Source organism: Corythoichthys intestinalis, chromosome 1 (assembly GCF_030265065.1).
Source record: "Corythoichthys intestinalis isolate RoL2023-P3 chromosome 1, ASM3026506v1, whole genome shotgun sequence".
Lineage (NCBI taxonomy): Eukaryota > Metazoa > Chordata > Actinopteri > Syngnathiformes > Syngnathidae > Corythoichthys > Corythoichthys intestinalis.
Window position 1 is genome coordinate 46,493,800 of NC_080395.1, and position 16,023 is coordinate 46,509,822.

General features: G+C 39.3%; 1 protein-coding gene across 2 annotated transcripts in view; it reads left to right on the top strand.

Moving 5' to 3' along the window:
- Positions 1–16,023, top strand: part of sbf2 (SET binding factor 2) — a 143,013-nt gene that overhangs the window by 61,176 nt on the left and 65,814 nt on the right. For both annotated transcript variants that reach the window (XM_057859758.1, XM_057859839.1), the window contains exons 11-17: positions 57–170; positions 708–836; positions 995–1,093; positions 2,331–2,535; positions 2,674–2,783; positions 3,352–3,501; positions 15,711–15,779. In XM_057859758.1, coding sequence (XP_057715741.1) covers positions 57–170; positions 708–836; positions 995–1,093; positions 2,331–2,535; positions 2,674–2,783; positions 3,352–3,501; positions 15,711–15,779 — 876 coding nt within the window. The remainder of the gene's footprint in view (positions 1–56; positions 171–707; positions 837–994; positions 1,094–2,330; positions 2,536–2,673; positions 2,784–3,351; positions 3,502–15,710; positions 15,780–16,023) is intronic.

Here is a 16,023-nt window from a genome sequence, read left to right on the forward strand (position 1 = left end):
AGGAATCACTGTAATGTTGCTTCATGTTTTTTTTTGACGTGGTGTATGTGTGTCAGGACAAGGAGGTGAGGGCCGTGTTCCTCAGGCTGTTTGCACAACTCTTCCAGGGCTACAGGTCATGCTTGCAGCTCATTCGCATCCATTCCGAACCCGTTATTCACTTTCACAAGGTAAGATAAGTACAAATTCTTAGGAAAAATGCTCCAAAACATAACTTTCCTCCTAGTCACCGATTGATTAAATATTTTTAGCAAATCCTTCCCGGAAAGAACAAGGGTCTTGTAATCTTCCAGCAATACTCAGTAAACAGAGTTTGATTTGAACTCGTCCTGACAATACGATCATTTGACAAAGTTTTTTTTCTCCTAAAATTTGCCATATGAAATGTATTAGGCATTACTAGGTATTTTGTTTGTTTACGTCAGAGGTGTTTCCATTGTAACCCTGCACGACATCATCATCAAAGTACCCCACATGGATTCTGTTATAATTATGCTCAGTTTATTTGCCTTGAATCAGTAAGTAGGGCATGTTTGAGTGCGCCCACAAACAAATAATGATCCCTCAAATAAATGCCTTCTCAGGTACATTTATTTCTCCTACAAAATATTTTACTCTCAATTTCAACATTGCAGATAATCATATCAGTTGTTTAACATTGTTCATCTACGTGCAGTATTGTGACTTGTAATCCTAACATTATCCAGACTGCCTTTCTCGGCCAGAGGGGCCTGATTGAGAACGATTTCCTCACCAAGGTCTTGGATGGCATGGCCTTCGCTGGCTTTGTCTCAGAGCGTGGTCCGCCTTACCGAGCTTGTGATCTCTTTGATGAGGTAAGGCCCCCTTATGCTCAAGATGAGAACATGTACTATGGATACTCTTACACAGTAGGCTCGTATTATCTTTTTTTTTTTTTTTTAAACAGATGCACCATCTTTGTAAACATGGATCCCTGGAAAGTTGACATTGTGTATTCTTTGTGTTTTTGCAGCTTGTGGCCTTAGACATTGAACATTTTAGGGAAGAGGAACTCAATCCTGCAAAGTTCCAGAGGCGCATCAGAGAACTCTCAGAGCAACTTTACAGAAATGTGAGATGACCAGTTTTGTTGTTGTGTTGAATAGGAAACATTTTGTTGCATACCAATTAGAGCTGGGAATCTTTGGGCACCAAACGATTCAATTACAATTACGATTCAGAGGCTCCGATTCGATTATAAAACGATTATTGATGCACCCCCCTCCTTTTTTTTTTTTTTTTTTTTTTTTTTTTTTTTTTTTTTTTTTTTTTTTAAAGTTTTGTACATTAGTTCCAAAATTGTTCAAAAATACTCTCAGGCTAAACCAAACTACTATTTCAGTATCAAGTTAACATATAGCAGTAAACAAATATACAAAAATAACATTAAATTAAAAAACTCCAGTCCCCATTCTGTATCAGCAGCTTTAAACTACATTCAATTAATTTAATGTTGTGAATCAACCGTTAAAGTTGTTAAAGTTGCTCCCATTATTCCATAATTTCCCTTTTGTCTACTTTTGACATGTGAAAGTTTTAAAACTATTTTAAAGATAGATTCAAGTTAATATTTTACCGATTTAGGAGTATTTTAGATAAAAAGTTAATTAGGTTTGCTTGGAAGGTTCGCTACAACAGCCTTGCAGGGAAGTTTACTGCTTTAAGATGGCGGCCGTTTCTAACGCCCACATCTAGCTTTTTGCAGATGTGCTGCTACCGCTACCGAGTCTTTATTGCATCTAGTCCTATATAAATTATATCTACCGTAACATTATGTAGCTGTACATGTAGCAGCTTTTCGGCAGCAGTCAGGTATGTTGTTGTGTTTTTTTATCTCGTGGCATGAGTTGAGCTAGAGCCGTGAGTTGAGCGTTGGCATTACCCGAGGGGCCGGGTAATGAGAAGCATGATGTTTAGCTACTCCCACTCCGTTCCGTCCCAAAGACCGCGCGGCGCGCTGAGTGTGTTGTACTTCCGCTTTACTTGGCATATTTCAATAATCGGAATTTGGATGTTTGTGAATCGTTCTCGAATCTTCCACGGCCAAATCGCGAATAATCTAAGAATCGGAAATTTTGCACACCTCTAATACCAATGTTGTTTTTGATTCTGTTAATACATGAGCGAAAAGTTCTGTGTGTTATGCATTAGCACCAGTGTGGGTTTCTTTTGGGAAGCAGGAAGGACTGTTTTGAGTTGCTTACCGAATCAATTAAACTAGAAAATAAAGGCACTACTATATTTCATTTTGGTAAATTTTTAGTTAATACTTTTGGTATTGTTTGTGTGTGTGTGTTGTTTTCTTGTAGGAAATTCCGAATCCTCACATGGCATTCCAAAAAGTTCCTAGACCGTCGGAGGGATCCCACCTCCGGGTGCACCAGGTACCTTTTCCCCTGTTGTGTGAAGATCAAGTGGAAAAGCTGCTACAGGAGGGTGTGGCCAAACATGCCAATGCACTCCCATCGACACGGCTTGAGAAGAAGTGTGTTGTACCTGCTGGTCCTCCTGTTGGTATGAACATCTATGATGATATCCGAAACCATCCTTGAATGATCATGTTTCAGAGCCATCGACAGCAATAGATGTCTAATCCATTTGAAGTAGGCGCTGACAGTGAATGATGAGTGATTCCCTAAATGTGTTTTTCAGTTTCCATTATGGGAAAGACCGGCTCGGTTTTTAACAGTGCTCGCAGGCTCGAGGTAGTGAGGAGCTGCATATCTTTCATCTTTGAAAACAAGACCCTCGAGACCGAAAAGGTTCAGTGTACAATCATGAAGTTTGTTTCATGACATTTAATATTTTCAATTCATCATGTACAAAATGAGATATTGAAAACTACTACATGTTTTCCATCATGTTTCTTTACGCTGGCCAACAGCCCCACTGGCTTCATAAATTTATTTTATAATCCAGCATGCTTCTTGCTGCTTATGTAAGAATGCATACCATTTATCCTCTTAACTACCAAGCCTATAAAACCTGCTTTGACAAACGGTCAGAATAAACACAGGGCTTGGCTCAAGGCAATGCATATACTGCATTTGGAATACTTGCTTTATTTTAATTCAGTATGCAATCTTGCTCATCAAATTAAAATGACCAAAGGAACTGCACCGCACCGCAAGTGACAATACTTAGATGGCATACATATGTATTCCGATGGAATCACATTCCATTAGACTAATATTTATACGAGTTAGATGCCACAGTTAGTCTTTGAAGATATAATTGAGTGAATGAATTGGAATTTTCTCCATAGTTTTGTTGTTGTTTTTGACATGGATGTTTTCTCCAACCCAATCTCTGTCCATCACCTTTTGACAGACTCTTCCTGCTGCTCTGCGGGCCCTCAAAGGCAAAGCAGCTCGCCAGTGTCTGACTGAGGAGCTAAGTCTTCATGTCCAGCAAAATCGGGCCATACTTGACCACCAACAGTTTGACTACATCATTCGGATGATGAATTGTGCCTTGCAGGTAATTGGTCCCCATCACTTTTCAAAGTATGGTCACGTCAGCCATTCAAGTTTTTAGATGTAACATAAATGAAGGCTTTTCTTGAGCAGTCTCTCCTAGTCTAAATGGATTTGATGTCTAGTGCCATCAATGGCAGCCAATGAGTTAAGCCTGAGATATGCATCTGCATTGCGGTGATGGCGTAGCAACGATATAGTTCCTACGGCGTCAATGAGCATTCAAAAGTTCAGCGGCAAGGGAACGCGTTGCTCTGTAATTCACCGCCAAGCCACAAGAGGGGTGTGACGTTGTGTTTGTTTGGTTTTGGGGGACTCTTGTCGACGCCTAGTTTTCTTTCGGTCAGACAACAGTGCCAACAATGATGGAAAGCTTGAATGTGGATCTTCAGCTCATCAGCATTAAACAACAAATGTTGATCATACAAATGTTGACGCGGAGGCGATGCAGAAAACTGTTGCAGAGGTCTTCTGTCCGACTGTTGATGCAGTCACATTACGAATTCTACCATCGGGTGGAAACCAGCAAGCTGCGTTATCCAGCGTTTTGTCCGATTTCTTTGCCGTGTCCTACAACCAACTAGCGGGAAGCCATAGCAGATTTCTGGCGGCTATAGAACTTCCCAAACTGCGTTGGAAGCCTTGATGGTAAACACGTTGTCATAAAAGCACCGAGGCACTCTCAATCAGTGATGAGGTATCAAATCTGTGAACTGTCTGTTGTTGAAATTAAACATCAAAACAACACTTTTGACACCATACCTGAGCTTTATTATTCATATACTTGAAGTGTAAAATGTAAATAAGTCACAGACTCACAGCAAACATATGTACACTAATGATAAAGTGTATCAACAAAAAAAAAAAAAAAAAAAAATACAACAGAGTGATAAAAAGCTGGCAGTTTTTGGCCGGCTGGGTCACCGTTTTGTGTAACCATTCGCTTCCGAACACACACATACTTGTCTTGGAGGTTCTTCCATTTTTTTATGTATTTGCTGACCTCCACCCATTTATATTTAGCAGTCTCCTTCCACGAATTGCTTGCCATTTGGCAATCTTTATAATGTCTTGACAAGACATTGTAGAGGTTCTCGTACTTGCGGACCTCTTCGATGATACTCTCGTCGACTTGTTCCTTTTTGCATATAGCACAACAATGTTTGAAAATGGCGGTGATTTCGTGCTGAACCTGAAACAACAGTCTGAGTGGACCATTCACAGTCCATTTGTGTCACGTCACCACACGTTGACGTGACACGTAGTCAGGATTTTGTGGAGAAGCACATCAGGCTATGCCGGAGGGTCGTAAATCGGGTCTGCCTTGACGGCGTATGTCTGTGGTAGAAGCATAACTCAGCCTTTACATTAGTGCTCTATAAAGGGTTAAGCGCTTAAAATAAGAGTTCAACTTGTTAAATGACTACAGGATTTCGAGCCTTTTCTTCTGTTTAAGTTTTGTAGCAAAAACTGCAACTACCCCAGATTTTCTTCCGACCTCTTACATAAAATAATTTCAGTTTAAAAATAACCATGATTTATGGTCGTGGATCCGTCCAGAACGGAAATCAAAACAGGAAAATACTTACAATGTGCTCAGCTTTTAAGCAAAAGCAGTGTCAGACAAGCACAATTGTACATAAGACCTACTATTACCCTTCCTCCTAGTTTTAGCTTTCCTGTATTTGCCATTTGTTTACAACATGGTGTAAGAATCAGTCCAGTTATGTTGCTCATTGTTTATCAGATGGCTTGTTTGCCCCCCTTCCTCCCACCATGGTTGAATCAAGAGTCAAAGGCAGTGAACTGCGTGTTTTGCGCAGCACTGAGTGACGCTTCACTCAGCTAAAGCATTCAGATCTTTATTGCTAATTCTTCATTTTTACGGCCTTGAATCAGCCTTTTCTCTGGATTTTAATCATTTTAAGCAGCGCACAGTGTACAGATTTAATCGAGTGACTTCAGATTCCAGTCATTTTTTAATGCTAAGCCAATTAATCCTGGCAGCTGCTCTCAGGGCATGAATACAGTCTTGAAGTGATGGCAATTTGACAAAAATATTGATTGGCAGGAGCAGTCTCACTGCCTGATGAGATTAAAATGAACTGCGCTTGACTTAGTTACTGACTTGCATACCTTGCTTTTTTTCACTAATAACTATTTTTGCTGTTACCAATTGTCTAGGAGTGAATATTTTTGGAAATGTCTTTTTTTTAATTTTTTTTTTATTATTATTATTGGCATGTCACTAAAAATCGTGACACACATTCTGAGTTTATTGTCTTCCCCCCCGTCACTGGAACAAAACATCTGTTCTGAGCTCATTGTTTTATGGATTTCTTTGAGATGAGCTGAAAAAGGAATATAAATAGCAAAGTGGCGGTCAAGTTATTACTTCACACCCTTTCTTGCAGCCCCTGCCACATAAGAGCCCCAGACCCGCACTAATATTTTACTAGTGAAGTGTATAAAAGTGCATGTAAGGATTAAGGCTGACCTATTCTGTAGAAAATGCTACTTGCTTACTTTTTGTTTGATGATAGCATGATCCCTCGTTGGGATTTCTGGCGTCAACATGTGTGTCACACGTTGATTCACAATGTATGAGAAGGCCAGCAATGACTTATCATTATACTGTCCACGTTAATCTGAATCTGATTTTTATGATTGTAAACTGATTTAAAAAGTACACTTAAGAACCATTGCCCAAGTGAATTTCTGATATATGTATTTAGGGCTCTAGTACAGGCTGGGCGACATGGTAAAAATGTTCTATCACGATATCGTCCATTTCATACTAAGATAATGATTTTTGGATTGGGAAAAAGTTATGAAAAGAGAAATAAGTTACTAATAATTATGTGTTTGTCTTTGTTAGTAGCTGATTCTTTCCCAATGTAATAGTAATAGTTCTGGCTCCATTTGTTAACTTTCATTAACTTTGATTTATTCATACACCACATATTGTGTAGTAATTTATCACACTCCTGGTTTGCTGGTGTTTGCACATTCAGTGGCCATACCGCATCACTGACTGAAGATTTACCAACACTGTAAAGTATTATGATGAATATATAGTATCATAAAATATTATCTAATATCATTGTAGCATTATCATAGATAGTATTGAACATATTTACCAATGAACTCATTGGCTGCCATTGAAGGTTACAGATTCTTTACCGCCAACCTCACAATTAGTCAATGGCAGCGAATGATTTTTAACTCTTTCATTGCCATTGACGTTGATACACGTCCAATCATGTGGGTCTTTCTGTTGTGAATTTAAATTAGTTTGTCACTAGCAGATGTCCAATCCATTTGGACTGAGAAGCATGGCAGCCAATGAACAAACTTCCTACTTCAAATGAATTGGACATCTATCGTCCTCAATGGATTTGATTGAGTTAATGGCGTAAGTAAACTATAATTGTTCCCAGCAAAAAAAAATTTCAAAGCCTGGACCATATGATTCAAAATTATGCATTCTCAGGAATGCGTTGTTTCGGCCAAAACAATTTTATAGTATTTTTTCCTGTTTAAACAAAGGTTATTATCCTTATCTGTCTCTGTGCCATGATTCACATAAAGTAACAAGGCCCACTGACGCATTTGAGCTAATTACACATCTAGTTGTGTGTGCACACACCGGTCAGTGCTCCAGCTCCCCGAAGTCGACAAGCCATGTGGGGGAATAAAGCCTGCTGTGGATGTATCCTGGCATCCCAACCATTTCCTGTGAGATAGGATTATTAGTCCTCTGTGCTCTGCTCTCTCATGGCCCAGGGCCTCATCTTAGTTCAAAAACACATTCTGAATGGCAGTTTACTGGGAGAGAGGATTACGGTGGGAGGTTCACGCGGCCACGGTGCCGCCAAGGCCATATGTACCACATGATGGTGAGTTTGAAGTGAGAAGTGGGCAAGGCTAGCACATGTTCCACACAGATGTTCAGAGAAAATCCAACTCATTGTTCTCTTGCAAGATGGCACCCCCTGCTTCTACAGTAAGCCTGAAGATCACTCTAACTGTTGAAACATTATTATTATTATTTAGCCTATACATTTTTTTGCTGTGAGAACATGTCCTCTGTCTGCTTCGATCACAAAGGTCACTGAAAATTGGAACTACAGTGCTGGCCAAAAGTATTGGCACCCCTGCAATTCTGTCAGATGATGCTCAATTTCTCCAGGAAAATGACTGCAATTACCAATGCTTTGATCATAATATCTTCATTTATTTTGCTTGCAATGAAAAAACACAAAAGAGAATGGGGGAAAAAAATCATTATCATTTTACACAAAACTCCTAATTAACAACATCTTGAACTTGCCAGTGGCACATACACAACAGGTCGTGGCAATAACTAAATCACACTTGCAGCCAGTTAAAATGGATTAAAGGTGCCTCAACCTCTGTCCTGTGTCCTTGTGTGTACCACATTGAGCATGGAGAAAATAAAAAAGACCAAAGAAATGTCAGAGAACTTGAGAAGCAAAATTGTGAGGAAGCATGGGCACTCTCAAGGCTATCTCCTTCCATAGACCTGAATGTTCCTAAGTCTACCGTGCGCAGTGTCGTCAATAAGTGTAAAGCCCATGGCACTGTGGCTAACCTCCATAGATGTGGACGGAAAAGAAAAATTGATGAGAGATTTCAACGAAAGATTGTGCGGATGGTGGATAAAGAACCTCAACTAATATCCAAACAAGTCCAAGCTGTCCTGCAGTCCGAGGGTACAACAGTTTCAACCTGTACTATCCGTCGGCATCTGAATGAAAAGGGACTCTATGGTAGGATACCGAGGAAGACCCCACTTCTGACCCAGAGACATGAAAAAATCAGGCTGCAGTTTGCAAAACTTACCTGAGAAAGCCAAAAATGTTTTTGGAAGAATGTTCTTTGGTCAGACGAGACTAAAAGTGGAGCTTTTTGGGAAAAAGCATCAACATCGAGTTTACAGGGGAAAAATGAGGCCTTCAAAGAAAAGAACATCATCCCCACAGTCAAACATGGCGAAGGTTCCCCGATGGTTTAGGGTTGCTTTGCTACCTCTGGCACTGGACTGCTTGACCGCGTGCATGGCATTATGAAGTCTGAAGACTACCCAAAAAAATTTGCAGCATAATGTAAGGCCCAGTGTAAGAAAGCTGGGTCTCCCTCAGAGGTCATGGGTCTTCCAGCAGGACAAAGACCCAAAAGCCAAAACACACTTCAAAAAGCACTACAAAATGGTTTGAGACATAGCACTGGAGACTTCTAAAGTGGCCAGCAAGGACTCCAGAGTATTAGGCTGAGTGTGCCAATACTTTTGTCCGGCCCATTTTTGGAGTTTTGTGTAAAATATTATTTATTTTTTTTCCATTCTCTTTTGTGTTTTTTCATTGCAAGCAAAATAAATGAAGATATTACTCCCAAAGCATTTGTAATTGCAATCATTTTCTGGGAGAAATTGAGCATTATCTGACAGAATTGCAGGGGTGCCAATACTTTTGGCTAGCACAGTAGGTAGACTTCTCATGTGTACCCATGTGGCCACACGTCCTGTTTTATGCAGGACAGTCCTCAATTTTAAATCCCTTGTCCTGCAACTAGTGCAGCCTCAAGCAGGATACCTTTGTGTCCTCTCTTTCTGGAGTTTCACCTCAACGCAACACACTCCACTGTGAATGCAAGTACTTGCTGCATTGAGAGCAACTCCAGGTAGAACGTAGCATTTTTTTTTTTTTTATCATCTGTTATGCTGTCAACGGTTTGGCACCACTTCCACAGATAAGTCATTTTCATGTGCCAACGCAACTGTTAACTAAAGGGAATTGTTTAATCCAATCGTTCTGTTTGGAATAGCATTCTAGCGGTTAGCCGCTTACCAAGTTAGATTTGGCAGTAGTTGGTGGTGCTGGATTGTTTTCCTTTTGTAAATATAGTAAATCCCGTAAAGGTTTTCTCCGTCATGTTGTGTCCTAAACATTTTCTCTTTTTACTTGAATATTTTACATGGTGCTGTTTCCTGTCTTGTTTACATAAAAGTTCTAATAAGAACCGTGATTTGTATTTCGGAATTCATTTATATGCAAATTTAGTTTGCACATTCAGAGCATAAATATTTTGCATTGTGACACTGCACTTTTCCAGAGGGATGCATTTGCAAGATAAAAGTACTGTTTCTAAATAAAATCTGCCTTGTCCAAATATTTATTTTTTCTGTTACACATAGGCCTTTATCGTGTATATCATAGATAACTTGACTTGTGATGAATAACATCTCTTAGAATTACTGTATTATGATTGCATGCATGTGACTGACTGGCAACCAGTTCAGGGTATAGTCTGTCTTTTGCCCAATGTCAGCTGGGATAGGCTTGTGAAAATGAAGTAATGAATGTTATCATTAGGGCTGCATCTAATGATTATTTTAGTAGTCGATTAAACTATCAACTAGTTAGTTTGAATAATTGAGTAATCGGATTAGGAACATTTAATGCATTGCAGAATAAATTTTAGGAGATGTAAAAGAAAAGCGTGCTAAGATTGTACTTTTAAAAGAGCATTAAATGTGAATACAAAACAAAATTCCCCAAATGTTTCTTCAAACTATGCAGAATTGCACTTTCATTTGCAAATAAAACAAAATACCTGAAATTAGTTTCAAACGGCATAGAAAAAAATAAATGAGGATCTAAGTACAACAAAAGAAAAATTGGCTACCTTGCATAGCCAAAGTCCGCTAGCTTAAATGCTAGCGTTGTTTTACAATGCTCAAAACAAATCGTTCAAACACATTCCCCCCAAAAAACTGCTAAATATACGTAAAAACTAAATTACGAATGCATAAAAAAACATATTAGCTCAAACAAAAACTTATTTAATGTCGGTCTTAACAGGGAGCAGCTGGATTCAGCCATGTTAAATGAGTTATGTTATATTGACTGTTGCCACTTGAAGGCAGTGTATCCACCCAAAACAATAAAACTAAATGCAAACACTTTCAAAACAAACCATTGCAGTGCCACTCTAATTAAACAAAATGGATTCGAACAATTTTGTAATTGAATTACTCAAGTTAATTGATTAATCATTGCAGCACTAGTTATCATCATGTAGAAAACCATTTGGTTATGGAGCCATTTTTCTTTCCTCATAAAATGCCAAAAAGTGTCCTCCTCTTTGATGTCATAGAAATGGGCACCCGAACATGGTCTTTATCTGCCACTGTCGTAATGGACAATTGGAATTGGGTAATCTTCCCATGTTCATTCCGTTGGATGCTCAGTTTCAGCCACGTAATTGTGCTAAATTCACGTTTCGGAATTCTCTAGCACCACTAGAGGTCAACTATGCGGTCTTTTCTTCCTTTTGGAACCCTGTTCCAGTCAACTAAAATATGTTTCTGTGCTTTATATGCGTAAAAGTGCCGTCACTTCATTCCAGCAGATTTCCTGGATAGCGGCTCAGAAAATTTCCCTTTGTTGACTTCCTGGATCATTTCTATCACATGCTTGAGTTCCCATTTTGTGCTAGCGACATAGTGTACGTGTCTGAGGCTGAATAGCCATGTTAGTCATCATAGGTGTTGTCGCAGCTTCAAGCGGGAGGAAATAACTGGTGAGAAATACAGTAAATAATGGGAGGAAAGAAGACAGCGGGATTACATAGCAGCCAGAAAACATTGTGATAGGTTCCTGACTGTTAAGTCCTGACACCCTGGAAAACCTACCATGGGTCCGCTACCCTGAATGCTGTTGCCTTCAATACTTTTCTTATGTTGCCCACGTCATTGGAAAATCCATTTTCACTTTCCTTTGCTTCTGTTCTCAAGCCCTTTGTAGATTGTAGTGCTTATCTCTTTGTGAGTTTATCTAGAAAGCTTTTGTGCCGTCACAACTCAACCAGTTTGCTTAGAGGAGATTAAAGTTTGTGAAGTTGGCTCAACCTGATATCGGTTACTTGACATAAGTACATTAACTCACATTCATGGCCCCAGGACAGATCCGGCCCGCCACTTCTGTTTTTTTGGCCCGCAAAAGCAAATCGTGCATCAGCTTCATGTTTCTTGCCGAGACGATAAAATTGCAGATTGCTGACACTTTTTAAAAGTTCAGCTATTGCTAGCATTATTGTTACCAGTCCCTCTTTTAAAATTGAAAAAATAGTAAACAACATGGTGTTCAGCAGCTTCTGATTTCACAAGCAGGTATCATTTAGTAATTTGTTTTGTATGTGCCGTAATTTTGGAATGATCATACTTTTATGTGGATTCGATTTCACGATGGTCCTCTGAAAGAAATGATATGATGTGGCAGTGACAAAAATGAGTTTGACACCCCTGCATTAACACACATTGGCTTCCAGTGACAGCAGAACACTTCCAATCCATTTAAAGTGGAAGTGGCTGGCAGCACTGAATCATGATCATTCACCGCCCACCGATCAATGGATTGCACATCTAACAAAGTTAACATATGTTTTAGGCTCGCTTTATGTACAAGCAAAACCGTTTTAACAAAAACATTTCCATTAGAGTTGCGTGAGTCAACCATTTTTTTTTATGTGCATCTGGATAATAAATCCAGTCTATAGTTATTTTTAATTGTGAAAATGGCGCAACACGCAAGATTCTGGACATTAGTGCCTCCTACAGGACATAGGTTTCTTGTGAGCAACAGGGCATGTCCAATTTGTTGTTTTCTGTAGCGAAAAACGTGTTAAATGTGTCACCGAGTTTGAAGTGTTTTAGTTTTGGTTCGGTTAGTTAGAGATTCAGTCGTTACCTGTGCATTTCCGACTGTGAACTCCCATGACCTGCAGCATTGTTCCGGATTTCTGTAAACAATGCTCTGGTGCCGCTCCAAGGTGGAACTTTTTATCGCAGCCCGGAATGGCAGAGAAGACAAACACAAGTGACAAGCAAAATTAAACAGAGCTGTTGCTCAGTCCTCGCCGGGGGGCCGGCTGGCTTTCATGTGTAGCTGCAGCGCTTGTGTTTTGCATTTTCGCTCCTCTGTACATTCTTGGTTTTTTTTTTTGGTCTTCTCTTGAGCAATGGTGGCAGCAGGGGCCCCATTACAGACCACTATCAGAATGCTGCATTCTTCACCCTATGCTGTGAACTTTTGATTTCTCAGTGAGAGAATATGTATACACACATTCTTTGTCATGTGTTTGTAGTAAGGCACAGTACGAAAGAAACATTTGTAGTTTTTTTAGGAAACAATCCAATATAGGGTTTTGAGGTACGCCACCAGGTCAAAATCAGCGCCATTGTTTGTACATGGAATTACATTTGTTTCCTCTGGCTTTATTCTCCTTGAGGCCAATAGCTTAGCACCGATAAGTACCAATTTCCTGTGACTGGAGGACTTTTGGAGACTAACTTGCACCCTTGTCTCCTGTTCTCATCAGTTTTTTAAACCCACAAAGGCTCCTGCTTGATGCCTTTTAATGTGCTTTTGAGCCTAATGGTATTCTACTGAAACACCACTGAGCGCCACCTTTTTAACTTGACCTTGCCTAAAATGTTGCTGTATTCATGCAATTAGTGCAATTTTGGAAGCATAATGGTGGCAAATGGCAATTAATTCTGACATATTAATGAACTGCCGTATACAGTGGAGCAAATACTGTAAGTAGTCAACCACCAATTGTGCAAGTTCTCCTACTTGAAAAGATTAGAGAGGCCTGTAATTGTCAACATGGGTAAACCTCAACCATGAGAGACCGAATGTGGGGAAAAAAACAGAAAATCACATTGTTTGATTTTTAAAGAATTTATTTCCAAATTAGAGTGGCAAATAAGTATTTGGTCACCTACAAACAAGCAAGATTTCTGGCGGAGGTCTAACGAGGCTCCACTCGTTATATGTATTAATGGCACCAGTTCTAACTCATTATCTGTACAAAAGACACCTGTCCACAACCTCAATCAGTCACACTCTTAAACTCCACTATGGCCAGGACCAAAGACCTGTCGAAGGACACCAGAGACAAAATTGTAGACCTGCACCAGGCTGGGAAGACTGAATCTGCAATAGGTAAAATGCTTCGTGTAAAGAAATCAACTGTGGGAACAATTATTAGAAAATGGAAGACATACAAGACCACTGATAATCTCCCTCGATCTGGGGCTCATCTGGGGATCATGGTTGAGGTTTACCCATATTGACATTTACAGGCCTCTCTAATATTTTCAAGTGGGAGAACTTGCGCAATTAGTGGTTAACTAAATACTTATTTGCCCCACTGTACCAATATTTAAAGCAACACTTGGTAACTTTTTAACCTTTATAAAATGTTTTCATAACATTTGTGATATGTAAACTGAAAACTAATTGAATGACAACTCTTTTATCTTGAGGGGCTCTGTATCGCTTTCACCAGCACTAATTAACTTTGAGTGGCAGGAACCCTGCCACACAAAACACTACAAATGTGCTGACTGCTTTACGACATACGTCACTTCCCCCTTTCCCCATTCATTATAAAGATGGAAGTCAATGCGAGAGCTTCCGCATGAATCCTGCAAAGATGGCAGAGCAACAAGAGACAAAAAGTTTTGTCTAAGGAGTGGGAAAAAAAGGCAGGCTACCAGGATATACAGAATGTAAAGCCCCCTTCCCCCAACCAAACTCGTCAGCACTAACGACATCGGGTGGGGTTTGGAGGTTAGCCACACAAAGCCACATGGCTGCTAACCATCATATGCTATTGTTTAGCCACAACTGGATACATTACCTTATTACTATTCATCGTTCACACAGCCGCTGGAAACAGAAATGTTGTTTAATCCATCTGCAGGCGATCGGGAGATTGATTTTTGATTGATTGATGATTTTACGACACTGCTGGTGTGCGCATGTCCTAATGAGGAAACGCAGTCTTCCTTAAGGTCAAACACTACCGCTTTTGTCCACTAGTGTCACTAAAATAGACCAAAACTGAGAGGCTACTAAGTGTTTCTTTAATTTGTGTGGAGAAAAAAAATCCGTATTATTACGTAACTTGCATGTGAGCACTTACGCTGTAATAATAAAAAATAAAAATAAAAAAACTTAGGGAACTTCAAGTCAACCTACAGTATTTCACTTGCTTTGATAAGTTTTTATGGAAAACTAGTTCCATGAATATTAATTATTTAAAATATTAAAAACGAATTTTTTGACAGTTAGTGACAACAATGAAATAAATTACACCCCCAAAAAATTACATTTAAATTTCACTGTTATATTTGAGATTTTGTATATGTTGTGAATATGACATTTTAACAGGTACTCCAAACTATGTCTAAATGCATAATAATGATTGTGCATGTATTTTATGGATAAATAGCTGAATGCTACCCATTTGAAAAAATAATGAGTTCACAAATTTGCCCTGAATTGAATAGCTTTGGGATAGTTACTTGTAGTTGGGCCTCATGTTTCTACAGTTTGTGTAAATTATTTTTCCATAGCTCTTCTATTACTCATATACTTTTAAAAGATGCCCTGGGCCAGTAAAAAGGATTATAAATCCTAGCAAGTTTCCAAGACAGATGGACAAGCGGGTGCACAGGGGGATGACAAAAGAAAAACTGCTTGCAGAGATGACAGTATTATTTGTCGATGAGGAAATATATCCAACTATTTCCTTGATTTAAGGCTGCAAAGAGAAAGAATTGGTTCTGACTTGGCCTGGCAAAAAGACTGAAAAGAGGAAGAACAAATAAGATTTTTTCGCAACATTTCGTGAATGGTTATGATAAAACTTGATGTGATGTAGTTCAAGATTGCAAAAATAAAGTTACAAATAAATTCAAGACTGTTGCGCTTAAACAAGTATGTCAGGGCAAAGATTATATAAGGCTATTGAAAGCATATGTCAATGTCTACTATGGAGCATGGTGAACTGAGTGGTTTTGGCGGATTTTTTTCTTTGCTTGGCGCTGACATTTAACAGGACAAGACTGTCTTTATGTAACTGGTGTTCGGATAGTTACTTGGTGTTCATCACATTGATCATTCACATGTGTCACATGCAGTGAAACGCGTCTTATGATATTGCTTCGGAACATGTAGAAGCGATAGCGCGATGTCTGACCTTTTTTTTTTACCAAAACATACATTCATTTTTTTCCAGTGATCCTGGTGTGTCTTGTGAGCCGTAACAGATCTGCATAACCTGTGACCTGCTGCGTCTTGCCCCGCTCTCACTTGTCTCTTGTTGTTTGACCTACAGGACTGTTCCAGCTCAGAGGAGTACACCGTGGCTGCCGCGCTGCTGCCACTGTCAACAGCTTTTTACAGAGTAAGTTCATTAAACACAGATGTGTGTTCCATATAAGGCTTCTGTTCCGCTCATTTCACAGATAATGCATACAAAGTGCAAGGAGTGCATGCCTGTTGCGAAAATCACTTCCAGCTCTTTACTAACAATAGTGTTGTAGACGTGAACATTATCCATAATAACAATAATTATACAAGTATTGCATTCTCACAAAAGCTAATGATGACCTAAGAATTTGATCAATCACTCTCGCAAAACACTCAAA